Source organism: Mycteria americana, chromosome 1 (assembly GCF_035582795.1).
Source record: "Mycteria americana isolate JAX WOST 10 ecotype Jacksonville Zoo and Gardens chromosome 1, USCA_MyAme_1.0, whole genome shotgun sequence".
Taxonomy (NCBI): domain Eukaryota; kingdom Metazoa; phylum Chordata; class Aves; order Ciconiiformes; family Ciconiidae; genus Mycteria; species Mycteria americana.
In genome coordinates, this window is record NC_134365.1 from 202,223,663 (window position 1) to 202,241,675 (window position 18,013).

General features: G+C 37.9%; 1 protein-coding gene across 2 annotated transcripts in view; it reads left to right on the forward strand.

The window, feature by feature from the left end:
* The window catches only part of MICU2 (mitochondrial calcium uptake 2), a 154,657-nt gene that overhangs the window by 122,042 nt on the left and 14,602 nt on the right, over positions 1–18,013 (forward strand). For both annotated transcript variants that reach the window (XM_075490912.1, XM_075490913.1), the window contains 2 exons: positions 2,431–2,493; positions 11,530–11,627. In XM_075490912.1, coding sequence (XP_075347027.1) covers positions 2,431–2,493; positions 11,530–11,627 — 161 coding nt within the window. The remainder of the gene's footprint in view (positions 1–2,430; positions 2,494–11,529; positions 11,628–18,013) is intronic.

Genomic DNA, 18,013 nt, shown 5'->3' on the forward strand with positions numbered 1-18,013 from the left:
AATAACCCATGCACATTAATCTGAGACCTCCCATCAAGAATAAGGCTACCAAAGATCCCCAAATCCCCAGCAAGTGAGGAATTTCCCTAACTCTGTCCTGATGAAAGATTTCTAAGTAAAATTAATGGCAGTTCAAAACTATTGGGAATGGAGGTAGGGTAACTCTAATGGCACATGCAAGAGCTGTGTGACTTTCTAGACAGACTGTCTTTATACAGTTGTTCTGGATGGCAGATACCACAACCATGAACAGATACTAGGGCTGAATGAACCAGCACCCGACACTGTCAGCAGTTGTGGTGGTTTGGTACAGAACACCTCTGCAGTCCTAGAACATCCACAAGCATTAACTTCTCTTAAGCAACTCAAAGATGCAAAATCACCTTTTTTGTTTTTTTTTTTTTTTAAGGCTGACATAGCTTTTCTGCCAGCTCTTGTCTTCTTCAGAAGAGATTACTTCTTAGTATGTCTTTAGTAAAGAGGCATCAGTTGTGCATAATAGGTCTCATTATCTTTGAATTAGCCATTAGTATCTTCCAGTGATGAACAGGTATAAATATTAAATACAGATAAATGTTACATAGAGCAGTTGAGTATTGGAGTCCATTTCTCGAGGGCAGAATTCTTCTCCCTCTGTGAGTCATTGCTGCACTATGCTGGAAAAAATCTGCAAACTACTGGAAATAGTTTCAAGCACTATAAGGATTTATATACAGTGTAAGAAAACAATAAACTAAATCTTCCAGAACACTTGTGAAAAAAAATGTATACTGTGTGTCTGTGTTCTTTAGTAGTCTCTGCAGCTTTTTTTAAGTCATTTAAAAATAAAATCCAAAAGAAAAAAAAATCGTATTGGAAAGTATTTGCAGTTGTATTTCTTGTGTGTGAGCAAAAGATGGATTTTTCAGGTAAGAAAAAATGTAATTTTTCAGTGAGAATATGGACGAGCAGTTGTGTTTTTATCCAGAGCTCTATATTGCTATTTTGCCATGAAGAAAGTCATAATGCTTTTACTGTATTAGTCAATTGTTTTGTAAGTGATCAAAAATAAAATGAATTTGGAGAAACGTGGAAGAACTGGTACTGTTTAATTGTCTTGTTACAGTATTTATTTTGATAAATACTATCAAGGCATGCCATTTAAAAATAATAATAGAAAGTAACTATCCTGAGGAACTCAAAAACTGAGGCTATAAAAAAACCAGAACAGGTGAATTAGTCAAAAATTTAAGGCCAAGGGAAGACCTTTGGCAACACAAACAGTTAGGAGTTTTTTCCTACTCAATACTTACAAGCCCATATTGCTTCTCTGAACAACATAACAAAAAAAAGAAGAAAGTAAAGCCCTAATAAGAGATTTTAAAACCCCACAAAATAATGGCTATGCAAATTTGGTCATGGATTTTTTTTCCCCAGTTTTAATGGGCAGGTTGAGGAATCACTCAGAAATGTTTGAGAAGCAAGCCAGCACCTTCGAAAACCCTGAGCTTTAAAAGCATCTTTCCTAAAGTCTCCAAATCCAGAGCGCTTGGTGTAAGTCCATATCTATACCTGAAATGTAATAAGTCCCTTGTTCTTTCATTCTTGCTGTCCTTTTGAGGATTCATGCAAATGTCTGTGAAAGGTAGGTATACCTTGTGCTATGTTCAGTCACTCATTCTTGTGGCAGTGTTGACCTCCCAAGCTGAAATACAGTCAAAGAAACCTTGCAGCTGAGATATACTTGAGGTACTGCCAACTGATGCACTTTCTGTATTACTGTAAAACTCTACTTGGGACAGTGGAAGTTACGTTTTGAAATGTGAGTCATTTCAGTACTTCTAAAAATCTTCTTAGCTAACACATTCAAGATTCATTTATTTGTGGGGTGGAGGAGAAACTCGAAGCACGTTCTGCTTAATGCCGGTTCTGAAAATATGTTTGCTTATTTAATTAAATTATTCTGTGTTGTTAGTTGTATAGTACCTCATTTGAACAGGTATGCTTTTCATTTCTAGAAGATCATGTCTGTAGCAGAACTATGTAAAGCTGTCTAGGAGGACAGCATGAAAATCACAAGATAATTTTTATTTCCCAAATGACCCTGGATGTTATATCCCTGAGTTTCAAAATCTTATTGAGTGAATGCTAAGCTTCTAGTGCAAGAAAATCTCCTCTAAAAATAGAGTAAGCGCTGGGTTGCAAGAGGTAGATTCATATGCTCTGCTTGGCTATATTAACCACAGTAGGTAAGACATTTCTGGGAAAAAGTGTGTCTGAATAGCAAAATATCCTTAAGAATGCAAATATTTTGTCATGACTAGAGAACCTTGCAGAAATGTAATGACTTTATAATTAAGAAAGTTGAAATTAATGCAAGTTTCTGAAAACGGAGTCTGTTGTAAGACCCAGTAATTTTCCTGTGTTTTTTTCATGTTTTAACGAATACAGCTACAGAGAATCATTGGGAAGGAAGATGATTTGAAAACAGCTGGAGACGAGACATCATTTTGGGTATGAAATAGACATACATTTTTCTTTACAAAAGCATTGTCATATTTCCTGTGAACTTTGTTATTTTTTCAGAGTTTTTAGATAAGTATATAAGCATCAGTATTAGTGCTTCAATTAAATGGAAGTGCATGATATGTGTCAACTACTTTCTAACTGGGAAAAAAAAATGTTTGCCGTTTCTGAATCTCCTGATGAAATGTATGCTATTAATGTATTTTATTACTGTGTGGTCACTCCGTTATTTAGGTTCTGTAAGCCTCTGTTTCAAAGTAACTCTCTTCTATTTGTGAAAAACTCAGAAAATACTCTGTATCGCCGTATGAGAAAAGATGGCTTTCCAAATAGAAATGGATACCTTAAACTTACCTAAGTGCTGCTGTTGCAGTAATATCAGCTTATTCTGAGTTCGTTTGAAATGTAATTGCTGTCATTGAGGTGACAAAGGCAAGGATTACTTTAGTTAGGTCCACTTCCATAAATGGCTTAGATGCAGACAAGACGAAACAATCTTGTATGATTGTTTCTAACAATCATAACTTCTAACACATATGGAAGTATGATCTTCCAACTGTGTTAGAAGTTTCACTGGATTGCAGACCATTAGCAAATGGCAAATACAGTTCATCAATGAAACGAGCAGGTTTCCTGCTCTCTTCTGACTGTTTTCCTCTGAATCCTGCCAGTGTACCCTACATTATTCCCCAAGTGGAGGCTTTGCTAGCTGCCATCTCTTCTTCGGTCTCTAGTTAGTACAGAGACAAGATGTTCTGTAGCCTGGATGAGATTGAATGAGACTGAAAACAGAGAGGGGGAAGTCCTGAGCATACTGAAAACTCCTCAGAAGAAGTTGATGAACCGGGCTGAAGGAGGGGGAGAGTACAGATGGATTATCTCCAGCTATTACTATAAGGTGCTTCTTGCACCAGCAGCACTACTTTTGTTGCGTGCTTAAATTGGATAGTGTAGCTGAAGGATATTTTTCTCACCACAAACTTGCTTTCAATTATAAACTGAAAATGGGTAATTAGGCATGGGGCAGCGACTGCTCATGTTGGAAGCATTCAGTAAGAAATTTATACAGGGCTCTGCTTTATAAACCTATCATGCATCAGCAGTTTCTACAAAGAGTTGGTCCAGCTCATGTTCTTTACTTTTTCACCTGCCTGGGGAAAAAATGGAAGTGACAGTATTGCTAACACCTTTAATATCTAATAGGCATAAAGAAAAACTGTCTTCTCATGCATAAAGGTTTTGCTCCCTCAATATGCATCCAGAGTCCAGTTAAAAATTGTTTGACTAACAACCATCTCCTTTCTTGAATCTTTTCATCAGTCACCAGATTAAAATAGCTAGGATTAATAGGGTTGTCTGCTCCTCAAAACCAATTTCAGTTGAGACTTAACTGCCATGACAGTGAAAGAAAAAGGATCTTTATTCTGCATGAATGCACAGCTATAGTATAAAATTTCCAGAGAAACTTTGATACAGTTGGACAGATTTAGTTATAAACACATAAGCTTATTGGGAGCTCATTAAATACCTGAGCCTGAATGTCTCTATTTTGTTTTTTGTCTTGCTTCAAATTTTGTCTTCAGAGTTCTCCACTGAGAAAAATCTGAAGTTATTGTGACCAGAAAATCATATTTAATACAGTTTCTTAGCAGATGATAAATTGAATTATAGTCTGTTCAAAAGAAGAATTAAATACCTTTGGGGAGTACAGCTATCCTGAAATTCTTCTGGTCTCTATATTTCTACTTGGCAAAGTCCAAATTATCACTTTTGTTCTAATTTTTGTTTTCTTTCCTGTCTCTGTCTCTCACAAAAGTAGTTGATTATCTTTATAAGCAGTGAATCTGACTATACAATGTAGTCAGTGCATATGTTTTTACCCCTTATTTTTAATAACTATGGCATAGTATTACTTTCAGGCAAAGCAGATAAAGCATAAAAATAAAGTTTTTAAATTGACTATGTTCGTTGAAAGCTGAGATACTGCAACAGAAGTTTGGTGTTTAGGATAGTTCTTTATTTCCACAACACTTTCACAATTTGCATATGAGTTTGCTGGTTTTTCAAAGTAATCCCCGTCTCTGACACCAGATGGAAAATGTCACTGACTTATGAAATAAGGTATAAGTGGTAGTCTGCAACTTTATTTAACCACCAGGTATACCCAGGTATGTTCCCTGTCCAGTGTGTAGACAGAGGTCCCAGTCATTCATTTACTGTATGGAGATACCACTTAATACTCATTGAGATACTGTATTAGGAAAAGGAAAAATAGTTCTTTTGCTGTGCTCCCAGGGTGCTGGTATTTCTGCCTCTTTTACTGAGATGTTGACTTACACATCTAAAATTCAAAATTTCGCCACTTAGTAATGGCCCTCAAATGGGATTGCAGTGGACTTCGTTATCAAGATAAATATATTTCAATTGAGGGATTTTCTTTTTCCAATATTATAATTGACACTGGAAGAAAAGCCAAAAAATCTGCCCAGCCTTAACCAGCCCAGTCTTCTGGGAAGTTCCTTGCTGACTTTGGCAGAGCAGGCAATCTGATTACTCATAGCACAGGCATGCATGCACACAGCGAAGGAGAGATGCAGACAGACTTACAAGACTGGCAGCCTGGTTCCTTCTAACTAGACTGGAGAAAATGGTGCAGAAGTCAATAGAGGCAGTGACTGTCTCACCCATCTTCCCATAGGCCAAAGGAAATGCTGCACCTGGCTTCCTAGCACAACTGTTCTGCTTCACGTGAGACATGCAGCTGAGCATTTGACCATGCTTTGTGGAAAAGGAGAGGCAGACTCCTTGCCTGGAAGTGGTGTAGAGTGTTACAGGAAAGTGCATGAGCTAGAAGAGCTTGGTGTATTTTGAAAAAGGTGTTGCCCAGTGAACAGCACTAGTTCCTTTTGTATTAATGCCCTGAGTTCCTTAAAAGGATACTCGAATAGTGATACGTGCATTACTGTTCTGGTAGCAATAATGATGCTAATGGTTGCAGATATCTACTGTACAACCCAGTCATCTAGATCAGGGACTTTGCTCTTGGGCCCTTCAATTTAGATTAATGAGTTATCAAGTAGTTTCAATACCTCTAATTTAATATGCTTTGCATAATGGCTAAACTTAGAAGTTAATTTTAGCTATTGTTAGGAAAGGAATGATAATACAGAATGTTCTATATTTGTTCTTAAAATGGAATTCATGTTGGGAAATAATATGTGCATTGTCTCATTTCCAAATAATTAAACATATGCTTCTGTATTCCATAATGAACATATTTTCATACAAAGTATCTCCTTTATATGTTTTGTTTGTTGGTTGTTTTTTTTTTTAATTTAACTAGTACTTGGGGACACAGCTATTAATCTCTTTTAAACAGAAAACTTTCAAACTAAAATTCAATCTCACTATAAGCAGTATATTTTTAGACCTACAAATGGATATTTTCCTATTGATGGTGTATCAGTTGTTTTAACCTGTCTACTTTTCATTCTTTATTATTCATTCACACATTCATCACCACTTAGCTGGTCAGCACAAGATTTTACACTTGGACCTTCAGACATTGCAGCATTGTGATGTATCTCCTCAGCCACAGAGACTGTGCGGGCCATCGTAACCTGCCCACCTGCTCCCTAGAATTTCTAATTAATTTGAAGTTTTCTACCCATAGCTTCAAAGTCTGTAAAGCCCTGGGCCCAGAATAACTAAAGACTGCCTAAACTGAAGGGAGGAAGATTGTGGTTGACAACCATGCTCTCCTGGTGCACTAATACTCTGTAACAGAGGTGCAGCATATCTGTGCAGCATGTTGAATTTTGCCAGAATCTGGTCCAAGACTAAAATTAATATCCCTCCCCAAAAGAGTGTGTCATTAATCTTGTCACCTCTCAGTTCATATGGAATGCACATTTTTTTCTTGACCTGTCTTCTCCAGCATAAATGTGTATGTTTTGTATCAGCAGATTAACATTGAATTCCGTTGAAAAGCTTTTAGATTCTTTAAACCAAGGAGTATTGCAATGTTCCTGCATGCTTTAAAGGAAGCTCTCCAGGCAGGTAAACCCCCCCTAAAGAACCAAGCCATGTGGCATCAAAATATTAAGCTATTAAAAAACTGCTGGGTCATTGTTTACGTCACAGACAAGGAAATTATTTTATTTTTTCACATGACTGATGACAGTATAACCTCAAAAGAGACAAACAAACATGCTTTCTGACATCTTTCTGGGTACTTATTTTGCTAGTACATTGAATTTGGCTTGGATAGCAAAAGTCGCTCCCTGAAGGAATTCATCTGGAAGCCTGTTGTGGTCACAGTAGCATTGCTTTCCATTGCACAGATGTGTGAGGCAAGGCTACCCCTTTAGTCTCTGCTACTTAACCTAGTCTGAAGGGCTTTAAATTATATAGCTAGAGAAGCCAGATAGCAGTGTGGGCTCCTGGCAGGCCAGGGAAAACACAGGATTTGGCTTTGCACTTACAGCTCTAGTCCTTGATTCAAAACAGTAAGAATCTGGTCATAATCTGTGAAGGCTACCTAGTGCATTTGCTTGTAAAGTTAATTGGAATAAACTGGAAATGGTGCACATAAGCATGCTCACTTGGCATTTTGTGATAACTGAAACTTGGGATGGCATGTCGACTACCCGGGGATGCGTTCGGGCAGCAGGGTGGAGGAATTGGACAGAGTCCATCAGGAGTCAGTTTTAGTGCTGAGAGCAAGGAGGTTTACACATGCTGAGAATGGGTGTGCTCTGCCTTTGAGGCCAAGTCCACGTTAATCAAAATAGTGTGCTTCACTGAACATAATACCTCCTGAGGGGGGTCCTCGTTACAGATTCTCTACTTTTTACAGAAATTAGTATTTTTAAAGTATGGTGTGACAGGGAGGCAGGGCCTGAATTGTTGTGAGGGACTGTCCCCAGCTGTGTATAGAAGCTGCTTTTCCCAGCTGCCAGCAGTGCACCGGTCAGGCAGCCTCAGGCTTCGCAGTGCAACAGTGCCATTCCCTGACTGCTTGATGCAGCAGGATTTGGTCCCTCTCGACCTGCTGGCTACGAGACTGGTTTCAACCTGTTCCTATTTTTTTCATAAAGTATGTCCTACAGTGTCTGCTCCCAGATTAGCTTTAGCCCACTTGGCTGGAAACCATTTTTATTCTGTACCTCCTCGTGAACTGATGCAGAGCCATGGGTGACGCACTGAAAGCTGAGGATGTCCATGAAGTTTCATCTTCTTCCTTGCTAAAGGCACTAACAGTACAGCATAGCAATTCCATGGCATTAGTTGTCATTAAAAAGCAACTAATACCCAGATAATGGGAATGCTGGATGTTGTTGAATACTGGATATAAGCTGTTTATTACTTAGAAAATGCTCCATCAGATTTCTTCTCAGATATTGTCTGTTACACTCTCTAGAAAAAAAATGTGCACAGTTTACCCTGTCTATATCAGACCAGATGTATTCTTGAATCCTACCTCGTAAGAAAGTGCCTTGCAAAACATTAAAAACTTTAGTATGGATTTACATGATTAAAGCTGATTCATCATAAAACGATACATTGTTCATTCTGGCATTCACTTGAGGCTGTCTGGGCTTTGCCAAAAAGGACTGCTTTTGGAGATCTGGATCTCCTGGTCCTCACTAGCTCGCCTGTTCACAGTTCTTTTGACTAGCTGTACCTGGCAGGATTAATTTCATAATGGATACATCTTTTAAACCTTCTTCCCAGAACTGAGCTGTAGGATATATCCCAACATCTTGGAGACTCTCAAAATGACAGAAAGGTTGATGCTCTTGAGCCGTGTTTGAGGCTAGGCTGCTTAGATTGAAGGCTACGTTGCCTCCAGGGATAGGAGCCTGGCATGATGAATTGACTGACCTAGCAGCTGAAAAACAAAGAGCATTTCAGAGAAGTGGACTCAGAAGAATTTGCAAAGAATTTAGTCTTACCTTTGGAAAGATTTGGGACATCACTAGCAAACAGAAGCTAAGACATTGCTCTCCTTGACCCTCCTCTCTTCTCTGCCCCTGTTCTTCATCTATTCACTCTCCTATCTTAACCAAAAAAAATTTCCATCCAAAATATGTATTATTTTTACAATTTCTATTGAAACAAGACATTGCACAGCAAATACCATCTCCCAGGAAGCAAGTAAGAGAACAAGGAACATATTACAGATTTTAATCATGGTGAATGCTTTCCAGTCATGCCTCAGGCAAATTCTGCAATGAAAGGTGGCAAGAATCTAGAGACAGTAAGTCTATTAACATTTCAGATGAGTTTTGAAAATCAGTTAGGTACATTATTCCGAAAATCCTGTCTCACTGTGTGATAAGTTTCTTCTCAGTGGCACTTGTTGCTACTTGCTGCAGTATCAGGTCCTAAGTGTCAAAAGCTCAGTGGAGAGCTACAGGATTAAGTAGGTCTGTGCCTGTGACTCAGTGTTTGCAGCATCAGGCTTCTACGTTAACAGTCTGTGTAATGTAATAAGGAAATAAATGTTGTGTTATCTGATCTTGCTTAAAAAGGAATAATTGCATAATTCAGCAGTTTGTGGTGCTTTTGAAAAGTGTACGAGGTGTTAACGTTACTCTAGGAACATAAGCTTATGTCTGTAATATGTACACACATGTTCATTAGTTCATATAGACTTGTGTGGCATCAGAGCTTGGTCTTTGGGATTCTTTGTGTGAACCAACGGTCCCAGGAACGTGTCTGAGCTCCCCAGTTGAGATACGTGTCCCTGTCCCATCCCATGCTTGTATCAAGATGAGACTCAGAACATCACCATCCCTTCTCCACTCTGTGCCTCAGCTTTCTGTAAAGCACGCAGCCCAAAAGGGTGCTGTGCTGCACCCTCCCCAGGCTGAAGCCACCAGATACACGAGAATACAAACTTTCACTCAATTTAGATAGAAGCTCTGTGACTCAAAGCCTGGTCCTTTTTACAGCTCCAGGATTATGTTACTATTTCATTCTCATTGCCAAGAGAGACATTCCAAATGTGAATTATTCTTTTACCTAAGCTCAGGAGGGTGAGGTGTTGGAAATATTAATAGAGCTCGCATTATCTTCTAACAAAGATTTGTCATGTCGTTACTAATTTATACAGTTCAGCAGCAAAAGCTCCTAATGATTCTGTGGACAAAAAGGAATTATGTACTAACATGTACTTTAATTTAATAGCATTAACTCTAGGAAAAGCAATTTTTTGAAATTTTACCCTTAAGCTGTAGTCTCTGTGGTCTGCTATTGCATATTCTGTTTTAAAGAAATGTACTGTTTTGTAGTTTTAAAATACATTTAACTCTCACTAACATAGTGTTTGGACATCTGCCAATTCCACTTTGGAATTTCAACTGATAAAGAAGGTAGCCAACAAGTAGGTGCATATTTGTTATAAATCCAGGGATAGGCTTTGTCATCTTAGATAAGGTGAGATAGGTATTGTTTGTATGTCTTCTTCTAGCATATAACTAGAGAAACATGAATAGAAGAAAAAAAACTTTTTCTGTTGCAGACTTAGTTTTAAAAAGGTTATTTTAAACCTCGTTTTTCAGTTTGTTTTCAATACAACACTGATTTTAGTATGGAGTAATTAAATTGGAAGCCTTCAATTGCGTAATCATGAGTTCAGTTTTTAAAATTACATCAGCAAATTTGTTTCTTGCATTCTTCAAGTCTCTTTTAAACATGTAAGCAAAAACCACAAAAAGCAGATTAGAATCTCACTGCAGTGAGAAATATGTGGATTCTTCTCTGTTTCTTCTTAGAAACTTTGCATTCTGACATAAGTAGTTTGGGTTTGAATTTCAAATAAGCATACATGAATGTTTGACTTTTGACTTTCTAAAAAGCATATACCAATGTTTATGCATCAGTCTTCACAGTAATATGAAGTGTTTAAACTTTAGAAGGATGGATCTTGTGGGTATTTAAATATTCTTTGCCTGCAGTTAAATAATAAAGTTCAATAAGTACCGTTTGCATATGGCTTGAAAAGTTTTTTTTCTAGGTTCACTCATACATAACTCCTATCACTGGCATTTAGTGAATTATAGCTTGCAGTAGAAATGAGGAATGTTACCTCTTTAACTATAAAATAACTGTGTCACATATGCAGTAAGCATGAAACACACAGTGGACTAATGGGACTTGTTATTGATGATGCTGAAAGCTAAATAACCATTAGTATTAAATCTTATGAATAGACTCTTGTCTTTCATCTTACCTCTTCAACCAGATAAAAGACACAGAGGCTATTTAGATGTCATAAGAATAGTTTGTTGAAATCCCTCCAGACTTACAAAAAAACCCTCTCTCTTCATGTTGCTTAGTGTTTTGTTGCGTTCAAAGAAATGCCAGTATGCTAGTGCTGAAAGAAGAATAGAACAGAAATCCAGCATTCTGTGTGGTTTTAGGCTTGTTAAAGATGCTGTTGAGTTGAAATAATGTGCATCCTTTTCCTGCAGAAATCTCTTAATCAGATTTTTAAAATATATGGAAAAGTCACTAACATTGAAAATTTGCAAGAAGCCTTGTAAGACCATATTGTAAGAGAGCACTTTCAATGTTTGTATTTTTCTAGCTTTGTTTCTTAGACTATCATGAATGTTTTTAAATGGTTGTATCCAATTAGAAAAATCTGACTAAAAACTTTTTTACGAAGACGTTAACTTTATTTAAAGCCTCTATTCACCTAAGTATAAAGGTTTTTAAAGATTTAACTAGCAACCTTCTCAGTTCTAATAATAAAATACACTGAAGGTGGTTGTAAATTGTACTCATCTTTCATACAGAATATTTAGAAGCAGAACATATAATACACTGTTACCAGTTGATGTGAAAGAATTATTCAGCTCTGAGATCCTGTGTGATAGCTTTGGGAATAGTAATTAAATTGCAAGTATCTCTTGTGAAATTCTAGTTAAAATAAATATTTCCAGATTTGTAGTGAATAGATATTAATTATCGTACAATGCATAATAATTAATCATACCGGTTTTTGTTTTATAGGGAGCACAACTGGAAAGCTCTGGTGTTAATACCATGTTGCTGGTACATTTCTTTGGAAAAGAAGGAAAGGAAAAACTTCGCTATTCTGAGTTTTTCAGGTATTTTTTTCAGCTAGGCAAGCCTAACAGCAACCAGTGCTGTTCCTACTCCCTCTACTTTGCACCAACACTGGCATTAATCTGACCTCACACTGAGCTGATTCAGAAAGTTAAGCAGGTAATCAAGCAGGAGAGTATTCATGATTTTGCGTGTTTAAATTTCTAGTTTAGCTCCTTGAGTCTGCTATCTGCAGGAGGAGTTGAGCACCATGATAACTCCAAAGCAGCAATGGGCCTGGAGGCCGTGAGGGTTGAGGCTACCGTTCTTGGCAGCTGTGCGATAGCATACCTTTAGACAATATGATTCATGAGTATTATTCTTTTTCCTGATCAAATCACCAAAAAAGTGACTGCTAATCAATTAAAAAAGCTTTTCTGAGCTGAGACACCTCCTTCCCCATTACAACTGTCATGGCAGGCTACAGGCAACTTCTGTGCTTGTTTCAAATTCCAGCTTCTGTTAAAACTTTACCTGTGCCTTTTCCTTTACCCTTTGAACTACTTTTGCAATGGGACTACACAGATGCTTCATGGCACTTATGTCAGAACTGAGAATTGACTCATGGCAAATACCACATCAGACTGAAACTGCAGTGGAATACCAAGTTGCCATTACTCCCTGAAATGTAGCATTGTATACTCATCTATTTCACTGTAAGCTTTGCAAAATCAGAAGTTAATAGAAAGTTCTAAGACTGGTGTAGGGAATCATTCAGTTTATACGTCATATACATGTCCGAAAGATGCTGTAATCCTTGTCTACATCAGAGTAAGTAGTTCTGCTGTGGTTGCTTTCAACTTGAAAACCCAACCGAGTATCAGCCGTTAGTGTTTTAATTGGATGAGATTATTTCTTCCAATGTTCATTTCAATCAGTAATGATGACCACCACCTACACAGCATCACAACTTAACTGGTTAAAACTCTCTGTTACTTGGGAGATCAATTTCTCCTGTTAGTATGAACTCCAGACGCATCTTGCTATGTGAACTCGGGCCCCGAATCCACATGCACAGTATTTCTTTGAGATAAATGGAAGTTAAAAGATGCCTCCAGCTCCCTTTTCTATAAATACCACAGATCCTCTCAATGAAAGAAAAGGCAGAGAGCACCAGTAAAAGGTTGTGTTTGCATATACAGTGTAAACTGAAAAGCCTCAGGTTTTAGATAAAATCCTACATTGACCCAATGAGGCATGACATTGATGAAACTATGTACCTAGTACATTCAGAATGTGTAGGTTAAAGACCTTTGCCTACCACACAGATAGAGGCCTGTAATCAAAATCAGACTCCCACGTCTTGCTCTTAAAATTTGTGGGATAAGTGTAAGGTTTAATGCAGGTAATTTTTCAACGGTGGCAGTTATGTTTCGTAGAGCTGGAATGTGCCTCTTTATCACTGCATAGACACTCCATCTCAGTTGCAACATGACAGTGAAGTTTGTTTAACACGCAGAAAGGTGAATAAAAGGATCACTGTCTTTTTAACCTGTGTGAAGATATCACCTTTCACATGATTTTATTTGCAAGTAAATCAAGCACATCATTTCTGGGTTCCTATTGTTCAGAGAAAATGTGATTTCTATCTGATGGCCTCTCATAACATTTTACCTTACGCGGGAAGCTATTGTTGGCTGTTTGATCAAAGTGCCACGCTGTTTTTACAGGAGATGACTGATGAGCTGTACAGACATAGATCATTGTCAAAAGCAGAAAATAATGATGGCAAATGCTTTTATCATTTTCCAAGTTCTTGCCTAGAAAGCTTTTCCATTGATCAGTGTAGTACCTACTAGAAAGTAGGGGTGATTAGGTTTGATTAGGACACACTAAAACTTGTCACATTAGTTAAATACACAGATATTGCTGTGCTGTAGAGTCCTTGAAACTAAAAAAAAAAAAAAAAAAGAGGCAGGAATGCTTTCTTTGTGAAATTTCACTGTATTTACATGGGAATTCAGAAAGCTGAGACTAGTGTTCTCACCTCATTACTTACATATATTTTCCTCATGCTTCCTCCTTTTCACTTTGGCTATGTTAAAAAATCCTTTTGTAAGTGTGCAGCCATCTGTATCTACATGTACATCAGTGATGTCCGACCCTTTTAGGCCACAGTCGAAACATTTAAAGCATGTTGGACAGCCACAGTCAATGTATCAGGGCAGTTAATTTGCCTTGTTCTCCTTTCTTTTGCATTCAGATGGCACACAGAAAATGGAAACCATCTACATCTCTTCAGGCAATGTGGAGCTGATGTAAGCCAGCTCTTGTGCCTCCCTTCCTACTGCCCCGAACACAGGAGGCACACTGATTATGGGGAGGGGAAATGGTTAAGCATGCTGTGCTCCATCTGTCTCCACCTGGTGCATGGTTCTTTGGAAATCATAGGTAGGCGATACATACAAGGACAATCCTCAGGCTGTTTTTTACTCGACATAAGGAGTGAGACCATGAAACAGAATATCAGTTCACTTTTCAACCTTTCTTGGGCTGCTGGGAGCATGAAAGTAAAGAAGTAACCTTTTCGTAGGTATTTTGTGACACCAGTCAAGCTCTTTTCTCACTATCCTCCAGAACATAGTCAAACCAGCAACCAAAGCTGCTCCTTTTCATTCTCTGCTGAGCAGCGGTGGTGGGACTCCTGCTTTGTTCTGCAGGGACTGCTTAGAAGTAGTGGAAGCAATCCAGGAAGCGCACCATCCTATGTCTTTCCCATAGTAACAAGGTGGTTTCAGAGATCTTAAGGTAGGACTCAAGGAACACATGTTCAGCTTCAGACTGCTACATGATTTCTTGCCAGTTGTATAGTCCTTAACGGGACAATATGATATTTATTAATAATAATTCACAACTTCAAAAGCAACAGCCTGTTTCCCTGGCAAAAGTTAGAAAATTTAAATCTGAATTATTCTGGAGTATGTTTATGTATATCACTAGTAAAGGTGGTACCTCCTGGTCGAATGCAGCTGGAATCATTATTCTCCTGTATCAGTTTAAGAAAACATAAAACAATATGCAGCAAACCTAAAATCATGTAACAAAGAAAGGTAAATTTAGTACAAGAAGTTGTAACCAGGTGAGACTTTCTTCTCAGAAGATCTAAACAAATTTCTGTTTCAGGTGACCACCACTCAGTTTTACATCTCAACAATAATGTCATCTTCTAATACCAGGCCCCATCTTATAGAATGTCAGATTTCAAACATGAAGTCAGAAGTTCTTTGGGATTCCAGGCTTTTTTTTTTCTTATGCATAGCAATTTCCCCTGGTTTTTGAGACAGACATAAATTTTGGTCTTTTCCTTCCAAAAAATGTTTCACTTGTGCTTTAATTTCCAGCTATATTGTATGTACTATTTTTTATTCTGAGTACCAAACTATTTAGTTTTCTAGGTATAGCAAATATTTCTTCTTGACAGCCACTGGGTTTTTTTCCCTGAAAAAGTCCCTTACTGATCTTGTTTAAGTATGTCTAATCCCAAATAAAAGAGGAGACAGTAATTCACTCCCTAAAGTTTACGACTGCTATTATTTTTTTCTGTAATCTGTCCCCAAGCAAGCTTAAATCTCTCACAATCTCCTTTAAGGAAAAAAAAAAAAAGAAAGTGCAGAGAGTATGGAAAGAATATTCAAAAAACTTTCTGATTGTTGTATTTTTTTCTGGGGTGGCTTACAAAAAAGTACTTCCCAGTATGGTTAAACAATAGGCATCTTTTAATCATATAAGGAAAATTAACATTTCAAATCCAGTTCATGGTATTTTCTTATCTGATTTGTTGCTTCCAAATTTCTTATCAGTTAATAGAATTTTGCACCAGAAATATTCTTTAATCATGGTTTCTATTTTATTTTCTGCTTTAGCTTGAAGATAACAAATTGTATAACCCTACACAAAACATGCTTTTCCCTCCCTGTCCTGTTTCTTTCCTTCAGTATTTTGAATTCCTTGGTACATTTCATTTGAAACCTTTCATTTAAGAAACCAGAATGATCCGGGCTGAAGCACACTGCTAGTACTGACATTTGTCTGGTGCTGGTCTGTGTTTGTGCCAATGCATGGATGCAGGGTCTCTTTCAGGTAGCATCGTCAACCAGTAGTGCTTTTACTGTGATGATAGCTTGTACGTTTTCAGTGATTTTCATCTAGGGATTTGGAATTGCTTTGCAGAAATGATTGCCTCCTTATTTGTCTCTATACCTACACTTGTATCTATGTGTTCGTGTATGTATATAGACCCCTAATACACGCAGAGATTACATCTCGTGCAACCAGGATCAGACAGTGAGGAAATGGAGATGGGAACAAAATCTGGCTTCATGATGGTATATTCCTATCATAACTGAATCTGAATATTTCCCAAATATGTAGTAATGATGTTGAGAAGAATCTCTGTTTCTTCCTTTCCTATATACTTAGCAAAGGAATAGCTTGATGAGTTTCTACAGAATGGTTATAAATGCAAGTGAGTAGTTTTGTTATGTTTGGTTTGGAAACATTGAGGACAGTAAATCAAAGGGGGTTTTGCCTGTAATGCTGAAAATGGTGAGATTGATTAACTGTCTTACCACTTGCAGAACTGAATTTACAAGCATAGATCTAAATGTTCTCTAAAGGTTAATGGTCAAGCCCTTATTAGATTTTCTATATTCTGTTTTGAAAGTCAGATTTGCAAAAGGGCAACCTTGCAGCTGGTTTGCAACAGTCCTTTGGTGCAGAGAGCATTATCAACTCTTCAGAAGGACTTCAGTGTCCAAAGAGGAGCCAAAGCAGAGTACAAATGTCGGGGTCATATATCCACCACTATGTTGTTAAGTTTCCTTCCTATAAATCAGTGCAACAAGAATTAGTCAGTTCTGTATTAGCATATTAAAGTTCTACACAGACTTTCAGTTCAGGTCAAGATGTATAGGAAGGAAAACTTGCCCTAACCTTTCCTTTTGTGTTTCATTCTACTGCTTTATGTTCCTAGCACTTCATTGCAACATCTCAGGTTGGAGGGAGAATAGCTGCATTCCTGAGGTCTCCCCACTTTTATTACATTTTCATTTGTATTAAAACTGAGTTGCCAAAAAGTCTTGAGAGACTCCCTCTTTCTATAGATCTGTAAAGCACATTACAAAATGAGGGATAAATCCTGATAAGGTTTCTGGATGCTCTTGTAACACAATAACAAATTTGGCCATGGGCCTTCAATGTGGGTGTTTTAGAGAATGTGGATAAAACAGGCTATCTTAAAGAAAGTACTGTCTGTTCCCAGCCTTTTCCCCATCTTGTAAATTTATGATTTACCTTTCCTTTTTGTTATTTGGAAACTTAGGGCTTGCTTTTATTCTCAAGCTACTATAGCATAAGAGTATTTCTAGTGTAATTATTTTTTAATTGTAGAGCACATCCCCAATCAGAATCCTGTTCCCATAGCTGAATTATGGCTCCCTTCAAAGTCCCCAGCGAAGTTCCCACTGACTTTGGGAGAGCAGGAATTTCATTCCTATGCTTGTTTTTCCTAACATCTGGAGAAATTTTTAAGGAATTTCCAGCTGAAACTCATCACACCGTGATCCAGAAGATAGAAAAGCAAGTATCCCTAGTGGTGTCTTGGCATTTAAGTATCAAGTTTTACTTCCTAACCAGAAAGTTATTTTTAATAACTTTTAATAACTTTCACTTAAAAAAAACTCATTAGGATTTTTAACTCTCACATCTGGGAATAAGAGTGACCTAGAATGCTGATGCGATGATTCATAGTATTTTAATTTTTGTAAATGGGAGACTATCACATATGAATTTTAAATGGCACATTTCAGCTGCTGCTCCAAGTAGCGTTTGGTACAGCAGGAAATCTTCCCAGTCTGGCTTGCCAGGAGCAAGCCTACAAGTCGAAATGAAATATCCATTAATGTTTTTGTACCTAAATAAGTAATTCCTGCTCCCCTCCCTAATCTGAACAGTGCAGCAAGATGCACAGCTCTTGTGCCACAGGAAGGGTGCAGTGTTACTGCCCCAAAGCAACTGGAGAGGGCAAGAACCTAGGCCTGAGAAAAGGCAGTGGAAAACCCACAGTGGGGCTGGGAAAATAATAACACTTCATTTGCTGTCCAACTAGAAGGGGGTGTAGAAGCAAGAACACATCAAAAATGCCACAGCCGAACCCTTCACTTTCCTCTTTGGCTTTGCTGCACCTTTCAGCTGGCTTATGTGTGTAGCTAGGTGGGCCACCTGTTCCTTCCTCAGCATGTAGAAATGCTTGGACTTTCAGCTGTCCTGCCTTTATGGGGTATGGCTAGAGGGCAGGTCACTGAGGGTTTTCTGCTTAAGGAAATGCAATATTTAGAAAAGGTGGAAGAATATGTAGTTTGTCATCGCCTGTGGCTACTGACCAGTACAG